The sequence below is a fragment of the Theobroma cacao genome, chromosome 8 (assembly GCF_053813885.1).
Source record: "Theobroma cacao isolate CCN51 chromosome 8, ASM5381388v1, whole genome shotgun sequence".
NCBI lineage: Eukaryota > Viridiplantae > Streptophyta > Magnoliopsida > Malvales > Malvaceae > Theobroma > Theobroma cacao.
In genome coordinates, this window is record NC_142646.1 from 2,337,453 (window position 1) to 2,362,051 (window position 24,599).

General features: G+C 35.6%; 6 protein-coding genes across 6 annotated transcripts; 2 read left to right on the forward strand and 4 right to left on the reverse strand.

The window, feature by feature from the left end:
- Positions 1–121: 121 nt before the first annotated feature.
- On the reverse strand, positions 122–811 carry EMB1793 (LYR family of Fe/S cluster biogenesis protein). The gene has a single exon (XM_007017845.3). The coding sequence runs from the start codon at positions 741–743 to the stop codon at positions 273–275; it is 471 nt and encodes a 156-aa protein (XP_007017907.1). The 5' UTR covers positions 744–811; the 3' UTR covers positions 122–272.
- A 2,865-nt stretch (positions 812–3,676) lies between these two features.
- LOC18591623 (Pentatricopeptide repeat (PPR) superfamily protein) lies at positions 3,677–5,532 on the forward strand. The gene has a single exon (XM_007017848.3). The coding sequence runs from the start codon at positions 3,742–3,744 to the stop codon at positions 5,338–5,340; it is 1,599 nt and encodes a 532-aa protein (XP_007017910.3). The 5' UTR covers positions 3,677–3,741; the 3' UTR covers positions 5,341–5,532.
- A 617-nt stretch (positions 5,533–6,149) lies between these two features.
- On the reverse strand, positions 6,150–7,484 carry LOC18591624 (LYR family of Fe/S cluster biogenesis protein). The gene is made up of 3 exons (XM_007017849.3): positions 7,070–7,484; positions 6,705–6,824; positions 6,150–6,501 (listed from the first exon to the last, which is right to left on the reverse strand). Exons 2-3 carry the CDS (start codon positions 6,808–6,810, stop codon positions 6,359–6,361), a joined length of 249 nt encoding a protein of 82 aa, XP_007017911.1. The 5' UTR covers positions 6,811–6,824; positions 7,070–7,484; the 3' UTR covers positions 6,150–6,358.
- A 1,810-nt stretch (positions 7,485–9,294) lies between these two features.
- Positions 9,295–10,474, forward strand: LOC18591625 (uncharacterized protein At1g76070). Its single transcript, XM_007017850.3, has one exon. The coding sequence runs from the start codon at positions 9,531–9,533 to the stop codon at positions 10,275–10,277; it is 747 nt and encodes a 248-aa protein (XP_007017912.3). The 5' UTR covers positions 9,295–9,530; the 3' UTR covers positions 10,278–10,474.
- A 2,562-nt stretch (positions 10,475–13,036) lies between these two features.
- On the reverse strand, positions 13,037–14,316 carry CDSP32 (chloroplastic drought-induced stress protein of 32 kD). Its single transcript, XM_007017851.3, has one exon. The coding sequence runs from the start codon at positions 14,314–14,316 to the stop codon at positions 13,246–13,248; it is 1,071 nt and encodes a 356-aa protein (XP_007017913.3). The 3' UTR covers positions 13,037–13,245.
- A 2,359-nt stretch (positions 14,317–16,675) lies between these two features.
- SMT3 (sterol methyltransferase 3) lies at positions 16,676–18,152 on the reverse strand. The gene has a single exon (XM_007017852.3). It carries the CDS (start codon positions 18,038–18,040, stop codon positions 16,955–16,957), a length of 1,086 nt encoding a protein of 361 aa, XP_007017914.1. The 5' UTR covers positions 18,041–18,152; the 3' UTR covers positions 16,676–16,954.
- Between the last annotated feature and the right edge of the window lie 6,447 nt (positions 18,153–24,599).

A 24,599-nucleotide genomic window follows, 5' to 3' on the forward strand; every position in this document is an offset into this window, starting at 1 on the left:
GGATTGTGTCATTTTTCTTTTAAGTCTGAATCTGATAGTGTTTTCAATGGCGGAAAAATGGCAGAAGCTTCTTGAAAAAGTCCTCTCCATCCGATTATTGCCGCCAATTCCAGAGCCAAGGTTTCAGAGAGTTTCGAGTCTTACAACGTTGGACCCAAATTTACAATTTGAAGTTACTGAATTACAAACACAACGTGTAGATTACATACAAATGTTTTTAATGATAATCATAATCTGAAAAAAAAAAAAGAAAGAGTTGAGAAATGAATCAATCACCGTCCTTCGCCACCGCCCCGCTCCTTCTCAATCTGCTGCCTCTGCTTCTCGGCGAGCTTCTCCAAAGCTGTTTGCACCGCATCACGCCCACCGATAAGCAATCGGGTCACCACCTCCGGATCTTTCTCGAACCGAGCTTCCTCGAACTCCTTCCTCGCGTTCTCTCTCAACACATCCCTCCACAGAACGCCCCGCGAATCGGCCCACATGAAGAACCGGGTCGCCCGGAGGATGTCGCGGTAGAGGCTCAGCGCCTCTCGCCGAGTGCTGGTGAGTCGCCGTCGAGTCAGCAACTCTTCTTCCTCCTCGTTTAGGGATTTCTCCTTCTTCACCACGTGTCTGTCGAGAAGCTCCTCCACGGTGTCCGGACCGTTGTGCAAGAAACGCTGGATGAACACGACGTCGTTTCCAGAAACAGGCTTCAGACAGATCGTTAAGTTCCGGCATTTGTGGAGGTAAGCGATCATTCTTTTGCGTTTCCTTTGTCTCTGCCTCAAAGCTTATTTCCCAGGCGGTTGAACAAAGATGATGGCCACCGTGAAGCCGAAAGGCAAAATGTTAAAGGTTAGATTTGAGCCGGGTCTTTGTGTTTCAGGCCCAAAACAGTTGTGGGCTTGATCCATTTATGAGAACACCTCCAGCCCAAAAGCCCTAAAACCCAAAAAGCTTACCTCAAAAGGCCTTAAACCCAAGAATCAATAAATTATAAAAAATATATGGTATGATTAAAATTAGTATTTCTAATATTTTAAGTATGATTAATTTGTAGTTGACTAATTAGTAGTATAACTTTTTAAAATTTAAAAAATAAAAAATATATGAATAAAAAAGTTTCACAATAACTATTGAGAATGCATCATATTTATTCAAATCATTTTATTTTGTTTTAAAAGAAATTGAATTTTTTTGAGCATATTAATGTTTTAAACAAGGATACATTTCCCTTATAAATATTATAAGAAAGGAAAAAGATTTCATTAATTATCTTCTCTTATATAGAAATCCGGAGAAGGTAGGTTGTTTCAGCCTTTGACTAAAATAGACGATGAAAATTAATTCTCTCACTGATTAACACTAAAACAGACCGTCGACGAAGAAAATTAATAGACGAACGATCTTAAGTTTTTCGATTCAACTGGTATATCTTTGATAAAGAAGAAGACACCATTAACAAATAAATATCAGAACGAATAATTTACTAATCAAATTAACCTACCGCCGATAGAAAAGAAAAAAAATTCAATCAATAAATTTCTTTAAAACTTATTATATTGAATTACTCTCTCATGTATATATATTTACATCATGTATAGTTAATGAAGAGAAAGGTATTCTAAAGATGAAAGATCAAATACAGAAAGACACCAATAGGCATCATGCTGCTAAACTACATATATTCTTCAAATTTTGGTAAACCCAGTAACTCTCCAAATAGCCTGTCAATCCACCGTCTGATAGCCTTGAAAACATACTTGTCGATAAACTCGAACAATCCTCCACATGGAACTTCAAAATCCATGTCGCCATGATCGTCTTTCCGAAGCCCTGGCACAGCTTGCCAATAAACCCTAACTCCATCTTTAACCAGTAATGGCTCCTTAATCTTGCTGTAGGCCATGCTGCGGCTCCGGGAGAATGGTGGGGTAGGAGTCTTCCATGGGTACAGTGGCACCAAATCATTCAATGATGTTAAGGTTGGAGCCTCACAATTAGGGACAGTAGTCATCTCAGTTATTGAACTAGTAAAAGATTATCAAAGCTGCTGCTTTATCGCTTCTCTGTTTGATGATTCTTTTGTTGTTTTTGTATATAGGGAGTAGAAGTTTGGTATTTTTGGAATAGAGTAGAAATCCACAAAAGATTCATGTCAACACTATGATTGGCAAAATCAAAAGTTTATTACACATATTACTATATAGTAGCTGGCTTTCCTAATATAGTAGGGTAATCAAGCATTTGTGCTTTTCAAGGAAATAAAAAGCAAAGTTGAATCCTTTTTGCTAAGTAGTTTTTTCCTTAGAGGAGGGAAATAAAAATTGTTGCTTCAGTAAAGCATATTATCGACAGATCAATTTATTTATATTTTTTATATCATTTTTATTTTTTTGATGTCAATTCATCAAGTTTTATTCTGCCGATAATGCTCATTAATATTTCGTCAATAATATAATATCGATTGAGTAATTAATATTACGTCAGTAAATATCGATAAAATTTTATCGAATGTATTTTGTCAATAATATCTTGCTTGTATCCGAGCATTTTGCTCATTAGTTGATGCATAATTCCTATCTAAAAAGTAAAATTCGAATCTCTCCTTTTAATTATAAAAAAAAAATGATATATTGCTTTTAAGTGAAAATAAGTTATTTTACTTATAAATAAAAATATTTAAATTGATATTATATTTTTAACTATTTTACAAGAAGGAAAAAGGGCAAAAAAAAAAGTATGTGTACTATCATAAATCATGGTTTTGTTTTCCAAGTGCAATGTCTGAATCATGGACAAACTTGGGCAAGCAACAAAGAGCTCCAAGAGCCTTACCAAACCTAGGTTTCATAGTTCCAACAACATGCTTCTCGAACAAATCGCAGAATCCATGGTCCTCGAGCCCTTCTTTTCGTAATGGCACTTCCTTCCAGTAAACTGCGACGCCGTTCTTAAACAATGGTTCCTCCCGCTTAGCATATCGCGTCTTTAAGTTACCAGGGTAAGCCGGAGTCGGGGTTCCTGACTGCGGCAACGACGATATCAAATCCTTCAGCGACTCGTACCTTGGAAGAAGTTCACTATCAGCCATTGAAAAATATATTTGGAGGAAGCAAAGAGTTGGAGAAAACAAATATACCATGCACCATGCAATATGATCATGAGGATATATATTTATATAAACCTTATTAAAATATACTTCCATGTACTATACTTTGGTTGTTATTTGTTAGTACTAGGACTCAAATAGGACAAGGATTTATATGAAGTATCGAATTGTAATTGGGTCTTACTTCTCTTTTTTCTTTTTTTTTTCTAATTGTATAAAAACAAATACTAAAATGAAATAAAAAATCGTAATTAGAATTAAATAATTAAACATTCTACTATGCAGATTAATCGAGAGAAATAATTTCCTTTTGCAAACCAAGAACAAAGTAATACTCAAATACCCATCGTCAAATGTGAGGATATATACTTAAATCTTTATAAGAACATTCTTAAATATTACAAAGGAAAACAAATTTTTTGTTACAATTGTAAAATTAGAATAATACATTAATAACCCATAAGTCCTGTACCAAAAGAGCCCATTAGTTTGGGCCAAAAAGCCCAAGACAAGCCCATATATTAAACGATGTCGTTTGTAACTTCGGCTAGAACCCTTCAAAACGGTCGTTAAGCTGCAGCGGTAGTCTGTAACTCCTCTGTTTTCTACACATTCAAACGCTGAAAACAGCGAAAGCAACTTCCATGGCTTTAACCAAATCAAAGCTACGATTTCCTTCCTCTATCTCTCCTTTATCTCAACGCTTCTTCAAGTTGTACTCTTCAACGCCGACCTCGCTCCGAGGAGATGAATCAGAAGAAACTAATATGAGCGAAAAGCCGAAAATCGCCGCCCTATCCCCTGAAGAAGCCGAAGTCGCCGAAAAATTCCATTCCCTCATCAAAGACCACCACCGCAAAAACCCTAACCCCGACCTGAACTCAGCCCCGCCAACCCCTGACTTCACCATCCCATCTCTCTCCCTCGACTTCTCGAAGATCTCCGCCGTCCACTCCATCTCCCCTTCCCTCGTACGCCACGTCATCGACAAATGCGGTGGGGTCCGCCACGGGATACCTTTTCTCCAAACCCTCTCCTTCTTCAACTGGGCCACCACCCGCCCCGACTTCGCTTCCTCGCCTGACCCGTACAACGAAATGATCGACCTGGCTGGAAAGTTGAGGCATTTCGACTTGGCTTGGCATTTGATCGACTTAATGAAAGCAAAAAACGTCGACGTCTCGATCGAAACCTTCTCGATTCTGATCAGGCGTTACGTGAGGGCCGGATTGGCTGCCGAGGCGGTGCACGCTTTTAATCGTATGGAGGATTACGGGTGCGTTCCTGATAAGATTGCATTTTCAATAGTGATTAGTAGTTTATGTAAAAAAAGAAGGGCCGAGGAAGCTCAAACATTTTTCGATAAATTGAAGGACAATTTTGAACCTGATGTGATTCTATACACTAGCTTGATTAATGGCTGGTGTCGTGCCCGAAATATCTCGGAGGCCGAAAGGGTATTTAAGGAAATGAAAATGGCAGGGATTAAGCCTAATGTTTATAGTTACACTATTGTGATTGATGCATTGTGTAGGTGTGGCCAAATTACGCGTGCTCATGATGTTTTTGCAGAGATGATTGATGTAGGATGTGAGCCAAATTCGATTACTTTTAATAATTTGATGAGAGTACATGTCAAGGCTGGTAGGACGGAGAAGGTTTTGCAGGTTTATAATCAGATGAAAAGATGTGGTTGTCCTGCAGATACAATTACATATAATTTTCTTATAGAGAGTCATTGTAGGGATGATAATCTTGATGAGGCGATCAAGGTGCTTAATTTGATGATTAAGAAAGAGTGCATCCCGAATCCATCTACTTTCAATACTATATTTAAGTGTATTGAGAAGTTACAGGATGTGAATGCTGCTCACCGAATGTATGCTAAGATGAAGGATTTGAATTGTAGGCCTAATACTGTTACTTATAATATATTGATGCGAATGTTTGCTGGTGCAAAGTCTACTGATATGGTTCTCAAGTTAAAGAAGGAGATGGATGAGAACGAGGTTGAGCCTAATGTGAATACTTACCGGATTTTGATCACAATGTATTGTGGGAAGGGGCATTGGAACAATGCTTACAAGTTCTTTAATGAGATGATTGAGGAAAAAGGCTTGAAACCAAGTATGTCTCTTTATCAGATGGTGCTGGAGCAGCTGAGAAAAGCTGAGCAGTTAAAGAAACACGAGGAACTAGTAGAGAAGATGGTTGATAGGGGATTTGTGACACGTCCTTTGTAGAAGTAGGTTCTTGCTCTTGTATCTGTGATGCCTGTGAGGGAATTCTCAATGTTTTTGACATAGTTGATTGATTAAATTGCTTCAAGTCTTATCTATTCACTGTAATGTCATAAGGTTGTACATTAAAAGAGTTGGGATGTACTGTTTTATCTTCACCTTTTTGTGTTCAACAAGTAGCATACTTTGTTCTCACCATTTTGACTCAAAGGTCATACCTTAAGTTGATTTAAATCTCCATCAAATTTTGGTTACAATTTTCCAACTCTGTTAGCTGGACTAATCTCTTGGGCCAGCTTACTTCAATTATAATGTGTTTATGGATGATCTTTACTGTCTGAACATCATATGGAAAAGTTCCTGTGCATCAATTTTTAGTGCAGGTCCTGTTTGTAATGCTCACCATATCCATGTGGTGATGGACATATGGTCCCTGTGGTAGCCGATCATTCTTGTTCCATGTGTTTTTTTCCAATTGAAACCATTGCCTAACATTGCTTCATCTTACAAATATCTCTGTTTCACTTAAGTCCACTTTTCAAGGCCCTAAAGGCGACATCAGCTGCCCTTAGACATGTCTTTCTATCTCCTTTGTATGAACAATCTATCTTTAGCAGGTGATATTGTTGTGGAAAGAAATGGAACCTTAGTGGCTGGTTGGTTCGAAGTTATGCTGATGCTTGACTCAGTGACTTGTTAGAACACATGTTAAAGAGTTGGCACCATGTCTACTTTAGGTTGCTAGTCAAGAACAGGACATTGATAAGAGTTGGAACAAATTGAAATCATTGACAATTACACCACAAATGCAGTTATAGTAACAGTATATATTAATTTAATGAACCATGATTTTTTATTACAACTACTGGTAGCATTCAAGGGGAAAACAAACAATTCTTCCGGCTTCTATCTTGCATTATCAATGAACTAAAATTAGGAAATTGGATGACAGCTTCTCAGATATGAAGGGCATCTTCCCTATTGACTTCAAACTATCCATACCAAATGCAGCTTCATTCCACTAGCAATGTCCCTGCATACCAAGCATCTCAGTCAGACCTTTCAGTCTCTCGGTTCCTTCACTAATCAAGAAGCGGATCCTTTGTTTATCCTTACAATCTCGATTACTCTCCATCTCTTGTCTAATCACCTGTTTCAATTCAGCTGCAAAATCCATATCTGATCAGGCAGTGCAAGTTTTGAATCATATACTTTTTTCAAACACGATGGATCAAAATCTACAAAGAACTAATACCAGAATGGCAATACAAAACAACAAAGCAATGAAAATGCATTAAGATTTAAGCTCAAAGAACAGGTGTTCTCAGAACTTTTCTTGGCAGCTTTAGCCAGTATCCAGCTTTCACCTCTAGAATGCTCAGGAGCTCTTCGAGCAGTCCGTAGAGCTTGCCTGTAGAGCTTCAGCACTCTAGCACGAAGAAGGAAGTCCTGCAAGTCCAAGGAGAGAACCATGACTGATTCTCTTCCTTTTAGACAAAAAGGAAATGCTTCATTTGTTACAAAACTGTCCAAATTTTAAGCCCAAATGAAACTCAGTCACATTCCCCGATCTTCAAAAACATTTCCTTTCACAAATCTAGTAACCAACTCAAAGAATTGAATGGAACTACGTTTAGCTGCTTTCGAAAATCAGAAAAACTTGGGCACTCACTGACATTTCCAACTAAGGAAGTCTTTGGATTTGATTACAAAGCTAAGAACATGAACTGACCTTGAGACAAAGAGAGGGGAAGGGAGTGAATGTTAAGAGCTGAAAGCTGCAATTAATCCGACAACAAAAAGCCCCGAGCTTGCGAAATTGACACCCAGACTCTTTGGCGGTTCAACTAAGGAAAGAACAACACTGTTGCGAACGTCCGATGGTTCTGGTCGTTGCTGGGAAACGGCGTGGAGGCAATGAGAATGATATAAAGGCCCCTGTATTCTACAAAGGCTTTATAGTTCTTTCGTAAGAAATAACGGGCTCGTCCATCAATTCATGGGCTGTTGGCCTGTAGCAAAGGGAAAAGAGTCCTGATTGGGTTTAAGTCCATGGTTTAATTCCTCGGAGAACTGATTGACTAAGCTGAAGCCTACCAGCGAAGGAGAGAAGCTTGGAGGTCCAAGTGTTAAATTCTCTTTGTAATCTTCTCTACTAGAGGAGCACAATCCTTATCTCTGAGTCCCTTTGTGATGAGGGGGACACCCAGGCACTTCACTCGCAATGAAACAAGTTGGAAGCCAATTCACTGCTGAATATCAGAAAGAATATGCTTAGGGTACCAAAGGAAAACAGCTCAATCTTGGCACTGTTGTGCTGAAGGTCAAAGAGTTTATAAAAAAAAAGAGCACACCATCTGTGGTCATGATGGAGTCATCCGTGCCCTTGGAAAAATAATGAGCACATCATCTGCAAAACTCAAGTGAGTAAGACCAACACTATGGCATATTAGATGGTGTTTGAAAATTCCCTGAGCAGCTGCTGAATTTAGAAGTTTGGATAACACCTCCATTGCAATAAGAACTAAGGAGATAAAAGGGTTTCCAATATCCAAGCAGACCCACCATTGATGGAGAGGGAGAACATAGGATTTGTGACACAGCTCTGAATCCAATGAATGAAGACCGAAGGAAATTCCAAAGCTGTTACTGCATTGAGAAGAAAGTCCCAATTTGGAGAATCAAATGCCTTGCTCAATTCCACTTTCAAAGCACATCTTGGTGAAATATTCTTCCCCTGATATCCTTTAACCATTTCCTGTGCAGGTAGGACATTTTCCATCAAATTTCTTCCTTGGTGATGATGGTGGGGACTGGGGAGGCAAGCTTTCAGCCTGTTAGAAAGAATCTTCGCTAATCCATTTGTAGATAGCATGTTCTTTGTCTTCGCTTTCTGTTTCTATGAACAAAAAGATACTTCAAGTATACCATTAATGGTTTCACACACCAGGCTCGTATTGTTTTCACGAACCATTCTTCTGTCTCTTTTCATTAGCAAAACAGGGCTAGTTCATTGGACATAAACTTCTGCTTTTAATGCCATAAATATCACATGATCATACTGAGGACGTACATCTTTGACTTTCATACACAACAAAAAAGAATCGAAACCCTCCAATCCATGCTAGGTAATTACGTATTGATCTTTCTTGCAAAGCTGGAATTTTCCTTATTAGAGCAATATCAGCACAATTTTTCAACTTCTCAGACCATTTCAAATGTAAACTCTGGGAAAGTTATACCCTTACAATTTATTGCGGCCAGAGCGACTTATTCCGTACAAATCTTACTGACAGGATGCTGGTCTTATCAGAACTGGTAATCATGATTATCTTAGCACGAAAGATAATTCTTACTAATTACTACCATTATAAGAGGAAGATGGGGAGTGATTACCAACCCCAACTAAGACAAACGACATCAAGAACTAAAACCAACAAATAAAAAAACCGACAGAAAAATCATATACTAAAATTCAATTGAGACTTACTTTTGTTTTGCCGTCAAACATATCAGTTTTGTATTAACAAGGTTTCTTTGTCAAGTATGGAACAATTCATTCATGTATCTCATTAGTCAAACCCATTTTCTGGTAACCATTTATATTTTTTAAGATGATCCCATCTAAACATTTGAACATCCTTTTTTGGATTTGATTTTATCGAAACCATGAGGTTTACAGTTTGAACAGTATAAATCGAACTGATCAAACTCGTACATTCCAGCTTTCAAATTAATAGTCTTGTTTAATAATTTAATTTCTCTTCGTATGTGTCAATTTTGCATATAATATTCTTTTGTAAAGCCACGCACACAATCTGATGATTAGATCAAAGCTTGACAAGTCAAAAACCGACAAAGCAAGAGGCATGGGAATTACTGTAGTTAAATCACTTTGCTTATTTGTTAATTAATTTACCCTGTTTATGGAAACTTTCAATGCAAAACAAATTTGTACCGCGAATACAGGGAACTCTGCGCCACCAAAGCTGGCTGGGTATAATTGAACTTAAAAATTTCTGGTGGGCAACGAAGGTTTGCTCAGTCTCAAATCTCCTTTGACCATACCTCCTCTGTCTGATCTGGTCAAAACTGAAACACTCGTCTCTGATGTTCTGAGTTTATCTTATTGATTACATATAAAAAGAGTGTTCAAAAAAGTTTGCTGAAGTCCTGAAAAGTGTTTACATACAATGGAGAAACAAGCTAAACCCAGAAATAAGATCCTGAAATTTTTGCCCAAAGCAGCTTCAGCTGTCAGTGTCACCTTTCAGAACCCTCCCTTCAGCCCCGGCAGGGACAAGCGATACGACAATACAGGCAAGCATAAGGCTTATGCAGGCAGAGGGTTCTCTGGTCCGATCGTTTCGATAATTCCTGATGAAGCTCGAAGAAAGTCCAAGAGTGAAACCTTTGAAACCCAAGAACCAACTTCACCGAAAGTGTCATGCATGGGACAGATCAAGCAGAAGAAAAATATCAGAAAAGCTAAGCGCGTTTCGCGTCCTAAAGAGTTGAAGCCTGTCTCCGGATCTTCTGAAGAAGAAGTGAAGAAGCATGCATCCAAGTTAAAGCGAATCTTCAGCATGGCAAAACCAGCAAGGAAATCCGAGACATCAAGCAAGAAGACAGAGTTGCCTGATAGAGCGCCTTCTTTGGGCCAAATGAAGCGGTTTGCAAGTGGCCGCGATGCTTTTTCCAACTTTGATTGGATGGCTCAGATTGCACCTGCGGAAGCTGATCATAGGGATTATTACTCTGATGAAGAGAGAAGAGATAGTGATGTTGAAGACGACGATGTGATCATCCCTTTCTCGGCCCCAATGAGGGTTGGTGGAGAGATGCCTTTGCAGCCAAGGAAAGAAATTAACTTATGGAAGAGAAGAACCATGAATCCACCTAGGCCCCTTCGATTGAATTCCATGGTCACCGCAAATTGATTGATTTTTTTTTTCTTTCTTTGGGCCCCCTGTTCTTTATTTCTTCTTCTTCTTTCTCTTACTTCTCATATACAGATTGTGCAAATATAGATTGGTGAAACATGGAGAAGTCTTGTAATTGGCATCTGGCCTAATGGGAATCTGTTGATTCCTGGTTCTGTACAGATAATTGCTTGAACATCATTTCTTCTTTCTTTCTTCTTTTTCCAGTGGTTCTAATTTACTTCTGCTTATGCTTGTGGAGATTGCTTTGAAACAAAGTGTTTGCATCAAACAAGCGATAAGGATTAACGGAAGGGAAATAATTTAGCAGAATCGTGTCCTGATCCAACAAGAAAAAATGCATAACTTATGACAATTCAAGTTTGATTGCCGTAAAACTTTACTGTTTCATATGAACAGTTAAAACTAAATACAACTAGTAACAATTCTCGCGATGGAAACAACCCAGTCATTGTACAGGTTGGTATGTTCTACAAGCAAAACCTCACTGTCAAAACTATGGCCGCCAGCCAAAATGGAAAAGAAAAAAAAAGGCTTAACCATATCAAGGCAAGGGGTGGTTTCAAAGTCAATTCGAAGCTGTACAGAAGATAAATAGTCCAACTGTGTGAGCTTATTTTTGGGATGTACATGCCACTTACCAAGATTTGCACTAAGCCAACAACACCAAACGCCCTGACAATCACGGTCGACCCTTCACCAACATTTTGACAGTGAAACTTTTTTTTTCCCAGTTAAATGTGTGCAGGAGCGGAGCTAGTTAATTTTTGTTGGGAAGATTAAAAATAAAAAAATTAAAAATTAAAAATTTTTAAAATTAATATGTTAAATTTAATCAATAATCAAAAGATTTATAATAAAAAATAATTTTATATAACATGTAAATAAAAAATTAAAAAAAATTATAATAGTTATATAAGAAAATTGTGTTCGACGATATTTTTTAGATTCAAATTCATTAATTATTGACTCTGTATTGAAGAGACTACCAATATATTTCTCAATATAAACAACTAAATTATCTGTAAGAAACACATCATCTATTTTGTTCCAGAGTCTTATTTTCACAATTTTCATTATTGAAAATACTCTTTTTGTAGTTGCTGTAAAAACCAAAAGAGTCAAAATAAAATGAATTAATCTATCAATCAAGTGATAATTTTTTGACTTTTCTGTTTCTGTTAATCTCTGACACAATTCAAAAAGTGTCTTAATTTTACACAATAATGGTAGGTGATCTTTGTATTTATTTGTCTAAACTCATAAGCTCATAAATCTCTTTTGAAGAATAAGTTGTGTTTTAATGATGAATTACAAGAAAAAAGAAATAAAAATAAAAAGATACAAAATATAAGAGAAAAAGAAAAAGAAAAAAAGGTGTAGAGAAATTTAAATTAGAGTAAAGTTAAGTAATTTGTGAAGTTGTTTGATTTTTTATTTATATTAATTATTAAATAAAAATTTATTTTGAGTAGATTATTAATTATATATAATAAATAAAAACTTTCAAAAATTTGAGGGAAGTCATGGATAAAATATATATAAAAAATAAATATTTTTAAAAACTTGGACCCTCCCCCTACCCCCCATTGTTGGGTGGATCTGAGAGTTGTTGGTACCAAAAGCAATGCTAGAAATTTAAAGCAAGTACTTCATGATTCTCTTTTATTCTTTTAGGATTTTTTTGAAGTCATTGAGGCCATGATATGTGATTGTGAAATTGTCCACGTCCCTCTTTCTCCAGCCCCAAATCCCCATCGCATTTTTTAATAAGCTTAAGTGATCTGTGGAATAAACTCATTGGACTTGGATCAGGTTCATTCCGACTTCTTGGGACCTTTTCCTCTTGCAATGATTTCGAGCAATAAGTTTCAGTCGTTCTTTGAGATGGAACCCCTTCTTTGACTAGTGGCAGACACCCAGAACTCAGAAGAGACAAAATCTCCCTCTGACTTTCTAATTCTGTCCTTCCATGGCAACCACCACCAACTCCCAAAGAGAATAAAAAAATCAATTTCTAACATGTCATGGGATAGTCTTTGTTAAAGAAAAGATGTCTTAAACTGAAGTGGTATGGATTAGAAGGTAAGAATTACACCTAGAAAAGTTCCTAGATAACAGTATTAGAATTGCTTAATTTTCTGCTCGTCCTTTGCTTTTTCCAGGCTTTTGGTTGGTTTACTAGAAGATAATTTTCGAGTGAACAAAAGAAGGCCTGGAATTGAACAAAATCTTCCCTGTATGTACATGAAGAGGAACAAATATCCTTAAAAATATCCTCTCTATTAACCTTTCAGCTCATTCTGATAAACCAAGCCCTGAAGTAAATGCAGAAAGGTGAACAGGGGAAATGGAGCAGGGATTTGGGCCATGGATGTTTCAGAGGTGCTTCGTTTCATTGGGAAGTGTCGGCTTTGTGGCCCAATGATTATTGTTCGGTTTCTTAATGGATGGGCTCAAGGCTAAGTTCTCTTCTTAACGTCTAAAATTCTGGACAATTACCTAATACAAGGAAATTGAGTTGCTGTATGCAATTATCCTTTCAAAGCTACTGCGCAAGAGGTGATCTAAGGCCTAACATATCTTAAAATTTTAAGTTCAAGTTATTAATAGTGATTGACTTAAAATTATTATATAAGTATTAACAATTATATTGATATTTAATATGAAATGTAATATCACATTAATCAACCAATACTTTAAAAAAACAAAACAACAACACACAAGTATTTTTATAATCAGCCAAGAAAAAGGCATACTAAAAAAATAATTAACCATTAAGTTTAAAGTGAAGAAAATATTGGTCCAATTTAGCTATGAATTGTTGGGCTAAACTTAGGGTTTCAGTACTAAAATCTATCTTCCCAACATGAATGATGGTAGGAGTACAATCAACTAGAATACTTTGAAAAAAGACATCTAATTCGATATTTGTATCATTTTGGGTTCAATTTTTATCTTATAATTAAGTTACTCGGACACCTTGGTATCGTAGAATCTCCCCAATCAGCTCTCCTTTGCCAGAACCCACATACCTTCCGCAAATCTCACCGTCTCTGATGAACAAAAACGTTGGCACTTCGATCACGTCCATGTCCTTCAGGAACTGCATGCAGCTGTCGTTCTCATCACCGTTCATCCTGGCGAAAACCACGGAATCCATCTGTCTGGAAAGCTTAATCACCGTTGGGTACACCTTGACGCATGGCCCGCAATGTTTAAGGCCGACATCCATAACAATCAGCTTGTGGTCGAGCTTGTGGTCTTCTATGAGCTTCTCCACGTCCTTCCTACAGTGCAGCTGCACGACAGACGAATGACTGTCACCGTAATACAGCACATCGCCCATCAGCTGATCCGGTCCAATCCCTTCTTCTTCGTGGATTTTCTCCATGCTTTTGTAGAAGCTGAAGTGCGGCACTTTCTGTATCTTCTCTCTTTTGCAAAGCTCCCTAGTCTTCTCCGACTCATCGCCCATCACAAGAATGAACTCTACATCGTTGCAGGTCCTGCTAAGATCAACCATAAAAGGGTAAATCTTACTGCTATGGAAACTGTGGCTGGCAGCGAATTCCACCACAACAAGCTTGTTTTTAGCCATCCGAAGAGCTTCGTCGAATTCCTCTATGCTGTGAACTTGCTGTACTCTCTCATCACTAGAAGCTTTCTTTGTCCCAGGAGTAGCCGTAGCCTTAGTCACGAAGCGGGTTTTGCTTGCTTCTAGTCTCCCTGAAAAAGATCCAGGTCTAGTAACAAAAGATGGTAGAAAGGAAGCGTGGGAGCGGAGAGAACTGATTTTGGGGATGGAGTAACGATCAGAAGAAGGTGGCTTGGTTAAGAAATTTGTGATTGTAGCCATAAGAGGCGAGATAATTGCAAAAAGAATTGGAGTAATTGCCTTTCTTCTGAAGTTTCCTGCCAGGGGCTCCTGAGGAACCAAAAGAAAAAGGTGAACAAGAGCTATGGTATTAGGATGAAATCTAAAAATCTCATTGACCCAAAATTGTAACCACTCGTTCTGGTTCGTTTGGTTCATGCTATCCACATATTTCACTCTTATAATTGCTCATGATATTCGAGCAATTTGGATAGTGGATTTTTTCTACCATCACTTGTGCGTAGTTTCCTGTGTCTTTTTGTTAGCTTATTGCTAAAGAGAGTTGAGAATATCTAAAATTGGGCTTTCTTTAAAGTGAACATTTGGGCTTGGTGTTCAGTTTGAACTTCCAAATTTGATGGCAAAGCTACCAAGGAAAAGGTCTCGGAGGGCAAGTTTCAGTTTCACACCCATTTAAAGCAGGGAAGTTAGTCCAGACATGGAATTTGAGCTTTGCTTGGTTAGAAAGGATGAAAAGAGGCAAATATGAATAGTTTTTCAGGAAAAAAAAATTAAATTCCAATCAAAACTTTCCTATTTTGTTTCATAACCATTGGATTTTCAATAGGAAGAAAATCTTTAAGATAGAAAAGGAAAAAGAAAAAGAAATGCTAGGAACCTCAAAACTAGTGATATGTATATGTATATTTTTATGTAAACCAAAAAATATTTGAGGCCGCATGACTATGATTCACCTTTCGTTCTTTTTTTTTTTTTAATATTTCAAAATTATGTCTCTTTTTTTTTAATACTTAACTCTTAAAAAAAATTTCATTTTTTCAAATATTTTTCTATTTTTAGATTTCTGATATGGCAACTGACATTGAACAAGATCTTTTTCCTTTTGGGCCAGGCCAGAAGTCCAAACACAATACAGTTCTGCAGACGGCCTTCATTGAGTTCGAAGGACAATATCCAAAGCCTTACCCGACATAAACTGACAAGACAGGTGAATTATGAGGTCCAAGTTATAAGAAGGGCCGGATAACAGCTGCCCAACTAACAAGTAGTAATCAAACTTAAATCAATAACTCAAGGCCTTCAACCTCAAATAAGAATAGTAATGGATACTTTATAATCAAATATCCTGCATTATTTGATACAATTAAATAAGATAAAGAGTATCTTATAATCGGATTCAATTTCCTGCAGTGACAGAGAGATAACTAAAAAGTAATATATAAGATAATGGCAACCACCACTTTCGGTCCGTCCCTAATTACGCTTCAGTATAATCGGTTGGAATCGTGTTCTCCATATGGAAATGTGGGCTTCAATTTCCACATGTAAAAGCACTACGTTAGTGTGAAAAGTGTTGGTGGATATGCGGATCAACAGATGGAAAAGCACTGGGAAAAAAGGAAAAGAAAAGTAGAGCCCCCAGTTAAAAGTCAAGTATAGCGACATAGCCCGTCCTTCCTATTACTGCCAAACCTATAATCTCCATATCACCGCACTTTATTTTTTTCTCTCGGATTAGAAAGATAAAAAGCATCAACAACCGTCGTTGTCGTTTTCGTTTCCAAGGAAGTCAGTGGGATAAAAGTGAAAGGAAGAAAATATCCCTGGAATCTGAACAACGTAGAGCCAATAATGACCAAATATTTTCCCACCTTAAAAGAAGATTCAGGTCCCCCTGTATCATCTAAGGGTGTTAATTATAATCTCAGAAGCTAAAAGATCTAAAACTTGTGGACCTATTGGTATGAATATCAGTACAAAATTGCCCAAGAAGTGAGGATGACAGGAAAATAACACTAGTATCAAAAGTAAAACTTGAAATTTTATTCCTGGAGGCAAAAAAGATTAATGTAATGAGAATAGGTCATGGGGAGAGGAAATGTTGAAAGATCCAAAGCAATTGTGGCCCACATGACCTGCTCCATGCAGCCCAATGAAGCACATAAAATGTGACAAAACACACAAAAAGCCGAACAGATTTGGCTGGGATCCATGCTCGAGAGGAAAAATAACGACACAGCAAAAGTCAGTTTGCCAGTGGTCGCCACCTAAGCTTCTTTGCAAAAGTTCCTAACCTTCCATGTGCGCTCTCGCAAACCCCCCTCCCCCCATCATGACTATCTTCCCCTTGCCAAGTCATTTGGCCTTTGGGATTCAGGTTTTTTCTAAATACTAACCAATCAGATTTACTCTTTAAGAAAGTATCCATAACGAAATCCAAATTTGTCACAAAATCTTTTTCCAATTTCTCACTTCATATCTTAAGATCTACACCGTCAAAAAAATTTTACTACAAAAATTTTTACCATTCGAGCAACAATGATAACGACTCCTGCCAAAAAACAAGGAAATGATTTATTCAGGTTATGGGATGAGGGGAGGTGCTCCTTTTGTTTGTTTGTTTGTTTGTAGGATGTCGTTTCACCGTCGTCGACAGTCGACAGCTTAAAAAAAGCTGTTTTGGGGTTCCCACAAAGTCACAGCTCAACATCACAACCACTCGAATTCAACGAAAATTTCAATTATTTCAAAATTTAAATAGAAAAAAACCAAAAAAGAACAAAAAATTTCGTTCCTTTCCTTATCAGCAACATTTTAAAAATTAAAGACCAAGATCAACAACTGGAAATTAAATAAAACTAAAAACCCAAAAAAGGAAGTACATGAGCTCGATCAAGTAGAAGAGAAAACAAAAAAGAAGAAACCTAGGAAATTAAATTAAAAAAAAAAAGGGAGGGGAGGGAAGGAAAGAAAGGGTAAAGTAACAAGAGGCGAAACACAATGCTGCGACGAAGTTATGAGGCGTTACGTTTACCTCAACAAAATGGGCAAATGGCTAAGATTTTGAAGGTGAAACCTCGGGTTTTCTGAGGAGAATCATGTGCATCGGGGAAAAGATTCCAGAATCCCCACCTCTGGTCAAATAATCAGCGGTTTTGAACAGCATCTCGTGAACATCGACGGTTCCTTTAGGAGCTATTCCGATGGCTGCCAGCACGGTGATGAGAATGTGGTTCCTCCAGTAAGCGATCCTCCCCATCTTAAGCCTTGTCCACCAGGGTTGTGCTGGCGGCTTGGCTAGATCCTTCTCTTTCACGACCTCGAAGCCTACCTTTTTGGCGGTCTCCGCAATGTCCAGGTAGCTCCTCAGACCAGGCAAAGCATCACCTCTTTCAATACCTTGAATGATGTCCACGTGCTCGGGGTTATCAGCTCTGTACTTGTCAGTCGTGACCCACTCGTATGACACGTATAGAGATCCGGGTTTCAGCACTCGGAAGATCTCGGCGTACACCTCTTCCAGCTTCGGCGCGTGGCATGTTGCCTCAATCGAGTACGCGCCGTCGAAGCTGTTATCTTGAAATGGCATCTCCAGGAAGTTACCGCAAACGACTTCGCAAAGCGAATCCAACCCGGCTTTCTTGTTGTGAAGCCGGGCACGTTTCACTTGGTACTCGTTGATCGTGATGCCCACGACTTTGGCTCGTGAGTGAGCCGCGATGGCACGCATGGGCCCACCAACACCGCATCCGACGTCAAGGATTCGATCCCCGGGTTTGACGTCGATGAGATCAACAGCCATCTCTTCGTGGTGGCGCGTTGCATCCCGGTGGGATTTCCCTGGGAGAGAAGGAGAGAAGTGGAAGGACTGGCCCCACCCCCATTCGTAAATATCAGTGACTAGGTTGTAAAATGTATCAACGAAGTCGGGGACTTTTTCAGCGGTCTCGATCTCCTTTGGGCGGCGGAAGAAAGACCAATACTGCTTGTAGTTGTCTTGAACTTTCTCGGCGGAGATGGAACCGCCGGAGAGATCCACGGCGCGCTTACCCTTCTGCTCGGCTGGACCTAAAACGCAGACAAACCAGTAGAGACCGCAAGCTAGAAGAGCCCCAGTACAGAAGAGAGCAAGAGAATCCATGAGAAAAGAAAAGGAGAAAGAAAAGAAAGAGAGAGAGAGAGAGAGAGAGAGTGTGTGAGTGAGTGACAGTAGAAAAAACAGAGGTCAAGTATAAGTACAACAGTCACTCCCCTCCCCTAAAAATTAAAGACGAAAATTGGTGACATGCGCAAAGCGTATTTTGAGCTGAAGTAGACGCGCTACGCGCGTGGGGAGAAATCGTTGGACATGCCCACGTGGAGAACATAGACCAAAAGAAAGAAGACAACCATTGGAGTACAATGTACTGACGTAGGTCCAGAGTTACCGTTTTGCCCCTCCCCTTTGTTGTGCACGTATTCATAATTCTACCGTCTCTAATCATGCCCAACTGTGAATTTTGCAACGATTTTCAAGAAAGGAGCCCTCCCATTAGAATAGACTTGAGTTGGTTTTATCGTTTGGATTTTCTTAATAAATTAAAGATTTTGTTTATTTACTTTTAAGAGTATGAATAAAAAATGTTATTTAATATATCCTCTAGGGTAAAATTCATAATACATTTCTTATATTGAATTTTGTTTGATATGTGAAAAATAGGATTACACTTTCATACATTTTAGTAGAACTTTCTTAAAACAAAATAATAATATTTGCATGTCTTAATAAAAATAATAAGAAGATTAAGGTTTAAAATTCAAAGTTTAAATTTTTTTTCATATTTCAGATTTCTCAAATGTGTAATATATAAATAAAAAACAAATAAATAAAATGATATCATAAATTTGAATAAATTAGTTTTAATTCTTAGAGTATGTTTTGAAGATTCAAAAATTTGTATTACGAGATAAGTGATTATAACAGTTTAATTCAAGTTAAAGCATTGGATTTTTGAAAATTTCAAAAGTTTCAAACACCATAATTAACACCTTCAAATTCAATTATTCTAGCTTTTTTTACAAACTTATGAAAAATGAAAATCAAAAGTATTAAAAAGAAAGAAATAAAAAACAAAAAAAAATTCTTCTTGTGGCATTTATGTAAAAAAATTGAACTTTTGGGGGTAGTCAATGACTTTGTGTCATAGTGTCTTGGCTAAATCTATAACTAAAGAACACGAAACGAAGAAAAATATTTTAGCATCTACTACTAGTAATTTATGCAATTTTTATTTTCTCAAAATAATTAAAAATACTTTCTATTAACGGTTAGATTGCAACCTTAAATTATTTGGAGCCAATAGGGTAGATGACGTGGCGACTGCGCATTGGATAAGATGTATCTGGTCCGAAAGCTTCTCCACAGTTGACTGGATGGCCCTGATCTCGTTGGATTAACAAAGATAATAGCTGGTTGGCCTTATCAAAAAAGAAAGCTAAGGTTTTAGTTACGTATAAGTAGCATTTACAGTTGTCAAAGAACAGAACATGCGGAGACCTTCTCCGCCTTGTACGCGATCTCTGCGATCTCAAGCTAAAACTCCGAATATAAATAGGCATACGATTGTTTTGTGTTTTTGTTCTTAATTTTACAATTAAAAAGTTCACATCTTTTTCGACTTCAATAATAAAATTATCTTAATTGTATCAATTTATATAACTAAAGTCTTTTTTTTAATTATATAAAAATATACTTTAGTCTTTTCATATCAGTTTTCATGTAACTAGTATGATCACGTCATCTATCATTAAATTGATAATTATTAATTTTTTATTGATATTAAAAATTTATGTGGGTATAAATAAAAAAAAGAATATGTTTAAATATAATTAAAACTTTTTTCTGACCCATTGCGAGAGGAAGAGCAATGAGCAAAGATATTTTTTAGAGTAAAAAGCGTCTTTGGATTAAAAAGAATCTTCAATTTTAGTTTTCCTGTTTCTCACGTGCTCTCACGACGTGTTTCATATTATTAATTGCCACAACTTGGCTGGCTCCCTGGCTCAGTTGGACAAATATGCCCCTTCCTCTATGAACGACTATAAAATTTTGGTTAAAAAATCTATCTAATCCTTATACTCTTCAATTTTGTTTAATTTAATCTCTATATTTAAAATCAAAACAATTTAATCATTTGATTTTAAAAATTACGTCAATTTAATCCATACTCCTAACGGTATCCAATTTTACCATTAAAAAATGATGTAATCGATAACGTCGGTGCTAACGTATCACTTTTGATAACGTGGCATACCATGTGATAGTAAGTAATGACATGGCAATGCCATGTTGCACTATAAGATGATATGGCAATGCTAATGTGGCACTAGCATGCTGACATGTTAGTGTCATGTGAAAAATTAAAAAAAAAGTCTAAAAAAATTTTGTCACATTATAGAGATTAAAGTAAACAAAAATATATAGTATATAGACTAAATTAAACAAAATTGATATGTTGAGGGAATAAATTGAAAAAAAATTAAAAATATAAATATTTAAGTAGATTATTGATATACTTATTAATAAACTAAATATTTAAGTGTAAATGATTTATGGTTTTAAAAATTATCTATAAATATTTTCTTACTTGGTTTTTCAATTATAGAATATGTAAATTAATTTATCTTTTTGACAAAAATTAAGTTTGAATTCTCTTTTTATAAAAAAATTTTAAAAAATTTCATACTTGAAGTCAAATTTAAATGAATAACTTGTGTTACGTTCAAATAAAATAAAATGACCAAATAAATTATTTTTTATTTTATTTATAATAGTATAAAAATTTTAAATTTATTTAAATTAGTTTTTAACTTGAGCTAAAGTCAAATAAACAAAATATGTTAATTTAGTTTTTTATTTAAAAAAAATGAAGAACAGATATACAGAGTTAACGATGATTATAAGAGTACTTTCTCATTCTGACTTGCTTAATTCGGATATGACAAGCCTCTTATTACAACTAGAGAATATGAGTTCCACCATTTCAATTATTTATTTATTTTTTATATTTTAAATTTATTTAATATTTCAAGTTATATTTTTTAAGTTGAATTTCTTATATTAAAGATTGTATTTATGGTTAATAAAGTTAAATATAACTGTAAATATTTGTACCATCTTACTTTATCAATAAATCTTTTGTAGATCCAAATTAATAATTTAAATTTAAATTTAACAGAATTTGATTGTAATATTTGAATTTAAATAAAATTGTTTTGTAAGAATTTTTGAGTAAATTTGAATAAAAGGTAAATTGGGTAAGTGTGGAATAATTTCAACAGTATTTGTATTTGTAAATTGTAAAAGTTGTAACTTAATCAACATATTTTGCTAATTTGAGTAAATTTAACTAAAAGGTAAATTAGGTAAAAGTTAAATAATTTCAAAAGAATGTGTATTTATAAATTATGAAAGTTGTAACCAAATTAACATATTTAGTCATTTTATATTATTTTATTTTAACATAATGCAAGTTATTTATCTAAAATTGACTTTAGATATGAAATTTTTGCAAAAATTTTTTTATAAAAAAGAGAATTCAAATGTAATTTTTGTAAAAAAAAAATTAATTTACATAATCAAATAATCAAGTAATAAAATATTTTTATATTTTTTTAACACCATAAAATTTTACACTTAAATATTTGGTTTATTAAAAAGCATATTAATAATCTACTTAAATATTTATATTTTTAAATATTTTTTTCAATTTAGTCACTCAACATTTCAATTTTATTTAATTTAGTCCATATACTACATATTTTTATTTACTTTGATCCCTATGACGTGGTAAATTTTTTTTTAAATTTTTTTATTTGTTACGTGGCACAGACATGTCAGCATGTCAGTATCATGTCCGTACTACCTTGTCATCGTATATGAGCTCGTGACATTGTCACATCATCACTTTATGCGAAGTGGCATGCTACATTATAATATAAATACTGCGTTATAAAAAAGTGACAAGTCAATGCTGATGTCATCATTAATGTTAACGATGACGTTATTTTTGAATAATAAAATTATATATCATTAGAGAGCTAAATTGATACAATTTTAAAATTTAAAAAATTAAATTACTTCAATTTTAAATACAAAGACTAAGTATAAAATTAAAAATTACATAGGCTAAATAAATCTTTTAACCATAAAATTTTATTTCGCCACTTCTCAAATGACAGGGGCCGGCTTTGCTTCTGTTCTGTCACTAACAATAATAATTATGACATTAAAAAAATCTTATCATTAATCGTATTTTTGTCTTGTCGGATTCGCAGTTTTTAATATGCTACAAGAGAAAACGGGCGAGGCACATGACAACAGCACACGAAAGAAAATGTTATTTTATTTCCCAAAAAAAAAAGGAAAAATGTCTCTCCTTATTAAATGTTGGTGGTCATAATTTTCCAAAGTTTCGCCGGCTTTGCTTTAGTTGCAAGCTGAGAATGGCGGAGGCAGTGAGAACTAGCTGAAGCATTAAAAGCTACCGGGATTTTGGATTTTGTTATTCTTTTTTCTGCGAATTAATTTCACTTTTCAGGATATCTTAAACGCAGGTCAGCTGCTACTAATAATTATTTGTCTTTACGACTTTGACATCCCTTGCTTAGTATGCCCCAGATATTGGCACTGGTGAGTCCAATTTATTAGGGATCATCTTTTATTGGTTCAATCATTCTATTTTTTTATTAAAAAAAATAAATGAACCAGCTTATATTCGAGTAATTCGATTCGTTTGATCAATTTTATTATTTTTTAATATTACATATTATATAGATTTCGAATATAAAAAATTGATCAAATTAATCGAATCAAAGTAACCATACTTGCACTATTTATACTATATGGTTTATAGGTGTGGGATCTTAATAGTATTTTTTTTGTTCAAGATTTTGTTTTTCATTTTTTTTGAGAAAAATATGTTTTAAATTTATTATTTAGGAAAATATGTCTTCAAAATTAATTACTTTTCATTTATTGTGAAAATATGTAGTTGACAAATCATACATTGAGCATGAAATGGTTCTCTTAAAGTAACTTTAACAAAAAGTAATCAAGGGTGGAGATCTTTTCAATTATTATTTGAAATATATGTTTTCATTATTGTTCATAAGTGTGATGATAATTACGAACTAATAAATTATTAGCAAAGGCGGAGGGAGAGGGGGTTAGTAAGGGTCCCGTCGCTCCTAAATTTCAAAATTTTATATTTTTTACTATTTTCATTTATTTTAATTTTTTAAAATTTTATAATTTTACATTTTAAATATTAAAATTTTTATTTTCACTTTTTCAATTTTAAAATCTTAATTTTATCATTGATTATTAATACCATTAGATGTTAACATCAAACAACCACGAAAATTTTAGAATTTAAAAAAAAAATAAAAATAAAAAATCAGATTAAACGGCCACCCATGCGCTGTGGGAAAAAAAAATTTAAAAAGGAGGAGAGGTTCGGGTTGTGGGGCAGATGTGTGGCAGATGCAGAAGCAGGAGGACAGGAAGATGCAGATAAGGACAAAAGCGGATTTCAGCTGGCTAGGTAGGGGGGCACATCGGCACGGCTAGTAACAAAGGAGCAAGCGAGAGGGAGCTAAGCTAAAGCCTAAACATGAGTTGTAGATCAGAGGCTTTGTTTTTGTGTAGTTGTTGGCTTCAGCAAGAAATCACGTGGAACCTTCTTTTTTTTAATATCCACACTCTTTTCACTTTTATCGACTTGTACTTTTCTCTCAGAAAAAATAAATAAATAAAGGCAACGTCCAGGAAAGATACTTTCTTTTTTCGCCATTGGATCTGTGAATATCTCTCCTTTTTCTCCTTCCCCTTTTGTTTTCTTTAGCTTTGCAAATCTATCTCACCCTATTTCTGCATTGACAGCCTTCTCTTTTCTCTTTCCATTTTTTTTAATTGAAGCACTATGGTTGATGATTGTTATTGAATGAAACTACTTTATGATAATTGTTTTTGAGTAGAGAATCTTGACTGTTCACAGAAATCGCGTAGGTGAGTGTGATTTTTTTTATAAATGAATCATCAACCTTATGATACTGCGCACAAATGCGGTGGGACAACAATAATACCCACGGATTTTATACTTATTAGTACTAATTAAGATCGTAAAAGAAGATTCCTTCCGTTTCGATAGAAGCAAATCCTAAAAATGATTTTTATAGGTATAAGGTAATATCTAAATAAGTTCTCAATTATTTTTTTTAAAAAAAGTTATAAACTAGTGAACAGGTTACTAAGTTCTAATTGAGAACAGGATCCAGGCTAGGTATATGCCTGTCTAGTGACTTATCGTTCTTTTCCCCTCAAAGGATGGAACTTTTTGACCTTTTCTCCTCCAAGCTGACGGAACCAGGAGGTTTGTCTGAGATGATGGAAAATAGTTCGAAGTAGGCTTCAAGCTTAGGGAGAGCCTGACTTCGACCATGGCCGGTCTTTGTACACAGAAGACGGGCTTCAACCCATGATGTAGTTCTTCATTAGCCCACAAGGCATGGGGTTCCTCCTTTTTCAGCCATCCTACCAAAAGGCCCAAAACAGGATGGAGTCGATGTCTGGGTTACTTTCATTTTGGAGGTCCGTAACTTTGTGTAAGCTGGTCAAAACGCACGGTATTTTATCAATATTTGGCTCAGGATGTGAAAGT

Excerpts from the sequence above, each read along its gene's own strand:
- EMB1793 (XM_007017845.3), bottom strand. The coding sequence starts at position 743 with ATGATCGCTTACCTCCACAAATGCCGGAACTTAACGATCTGTCTGAAG.
- LOC18591623 (XM_007017848.3), top strand. The coding sequence starts at position 3,742 with ATGGCTTTAACCAAATCAAAGCTACGATTTCCTTCCTCTATCTCTCCT.
- LOC18591624 (XM_007017849.3), bottom strand. The coding sequence starts at position 6,810 with ATGGTTCTCTCCTTGGACTTGCAGGACTTCCTTCTTCGTGCTAGAGTG. Across the intron at positions 6,502-6,704 it reads AGCTCCTGAGCATTCTAGAG|CTGAATTGAAACAGGTGATT; the intron begins GTGAAAGCTGGA and ends TGGATTTTGCAG.
- LOC18591625 (XM_007017850.3), top strand. The coding sequence starts at position 9,531 with ATGGAGAAACAAGCTAAACCCAGAAATAAGATCCTGAAATTTTTGCCC.
- CDSP32 (XM_007017851.3), bottom strand. The coding sequence starts at position 14,316 with ATGAACCAAACGAACCAGAACGAGTGGTTACAATTTTGGGTCAATGAG.
- SMT3 (XM_007017852.3), bottom strand. The coding sequence starts at position 18,040 with ATGGATTCTCTTGCTCTCTTCTGTACTGGGGCTCTTCTAGCTTGCGGT.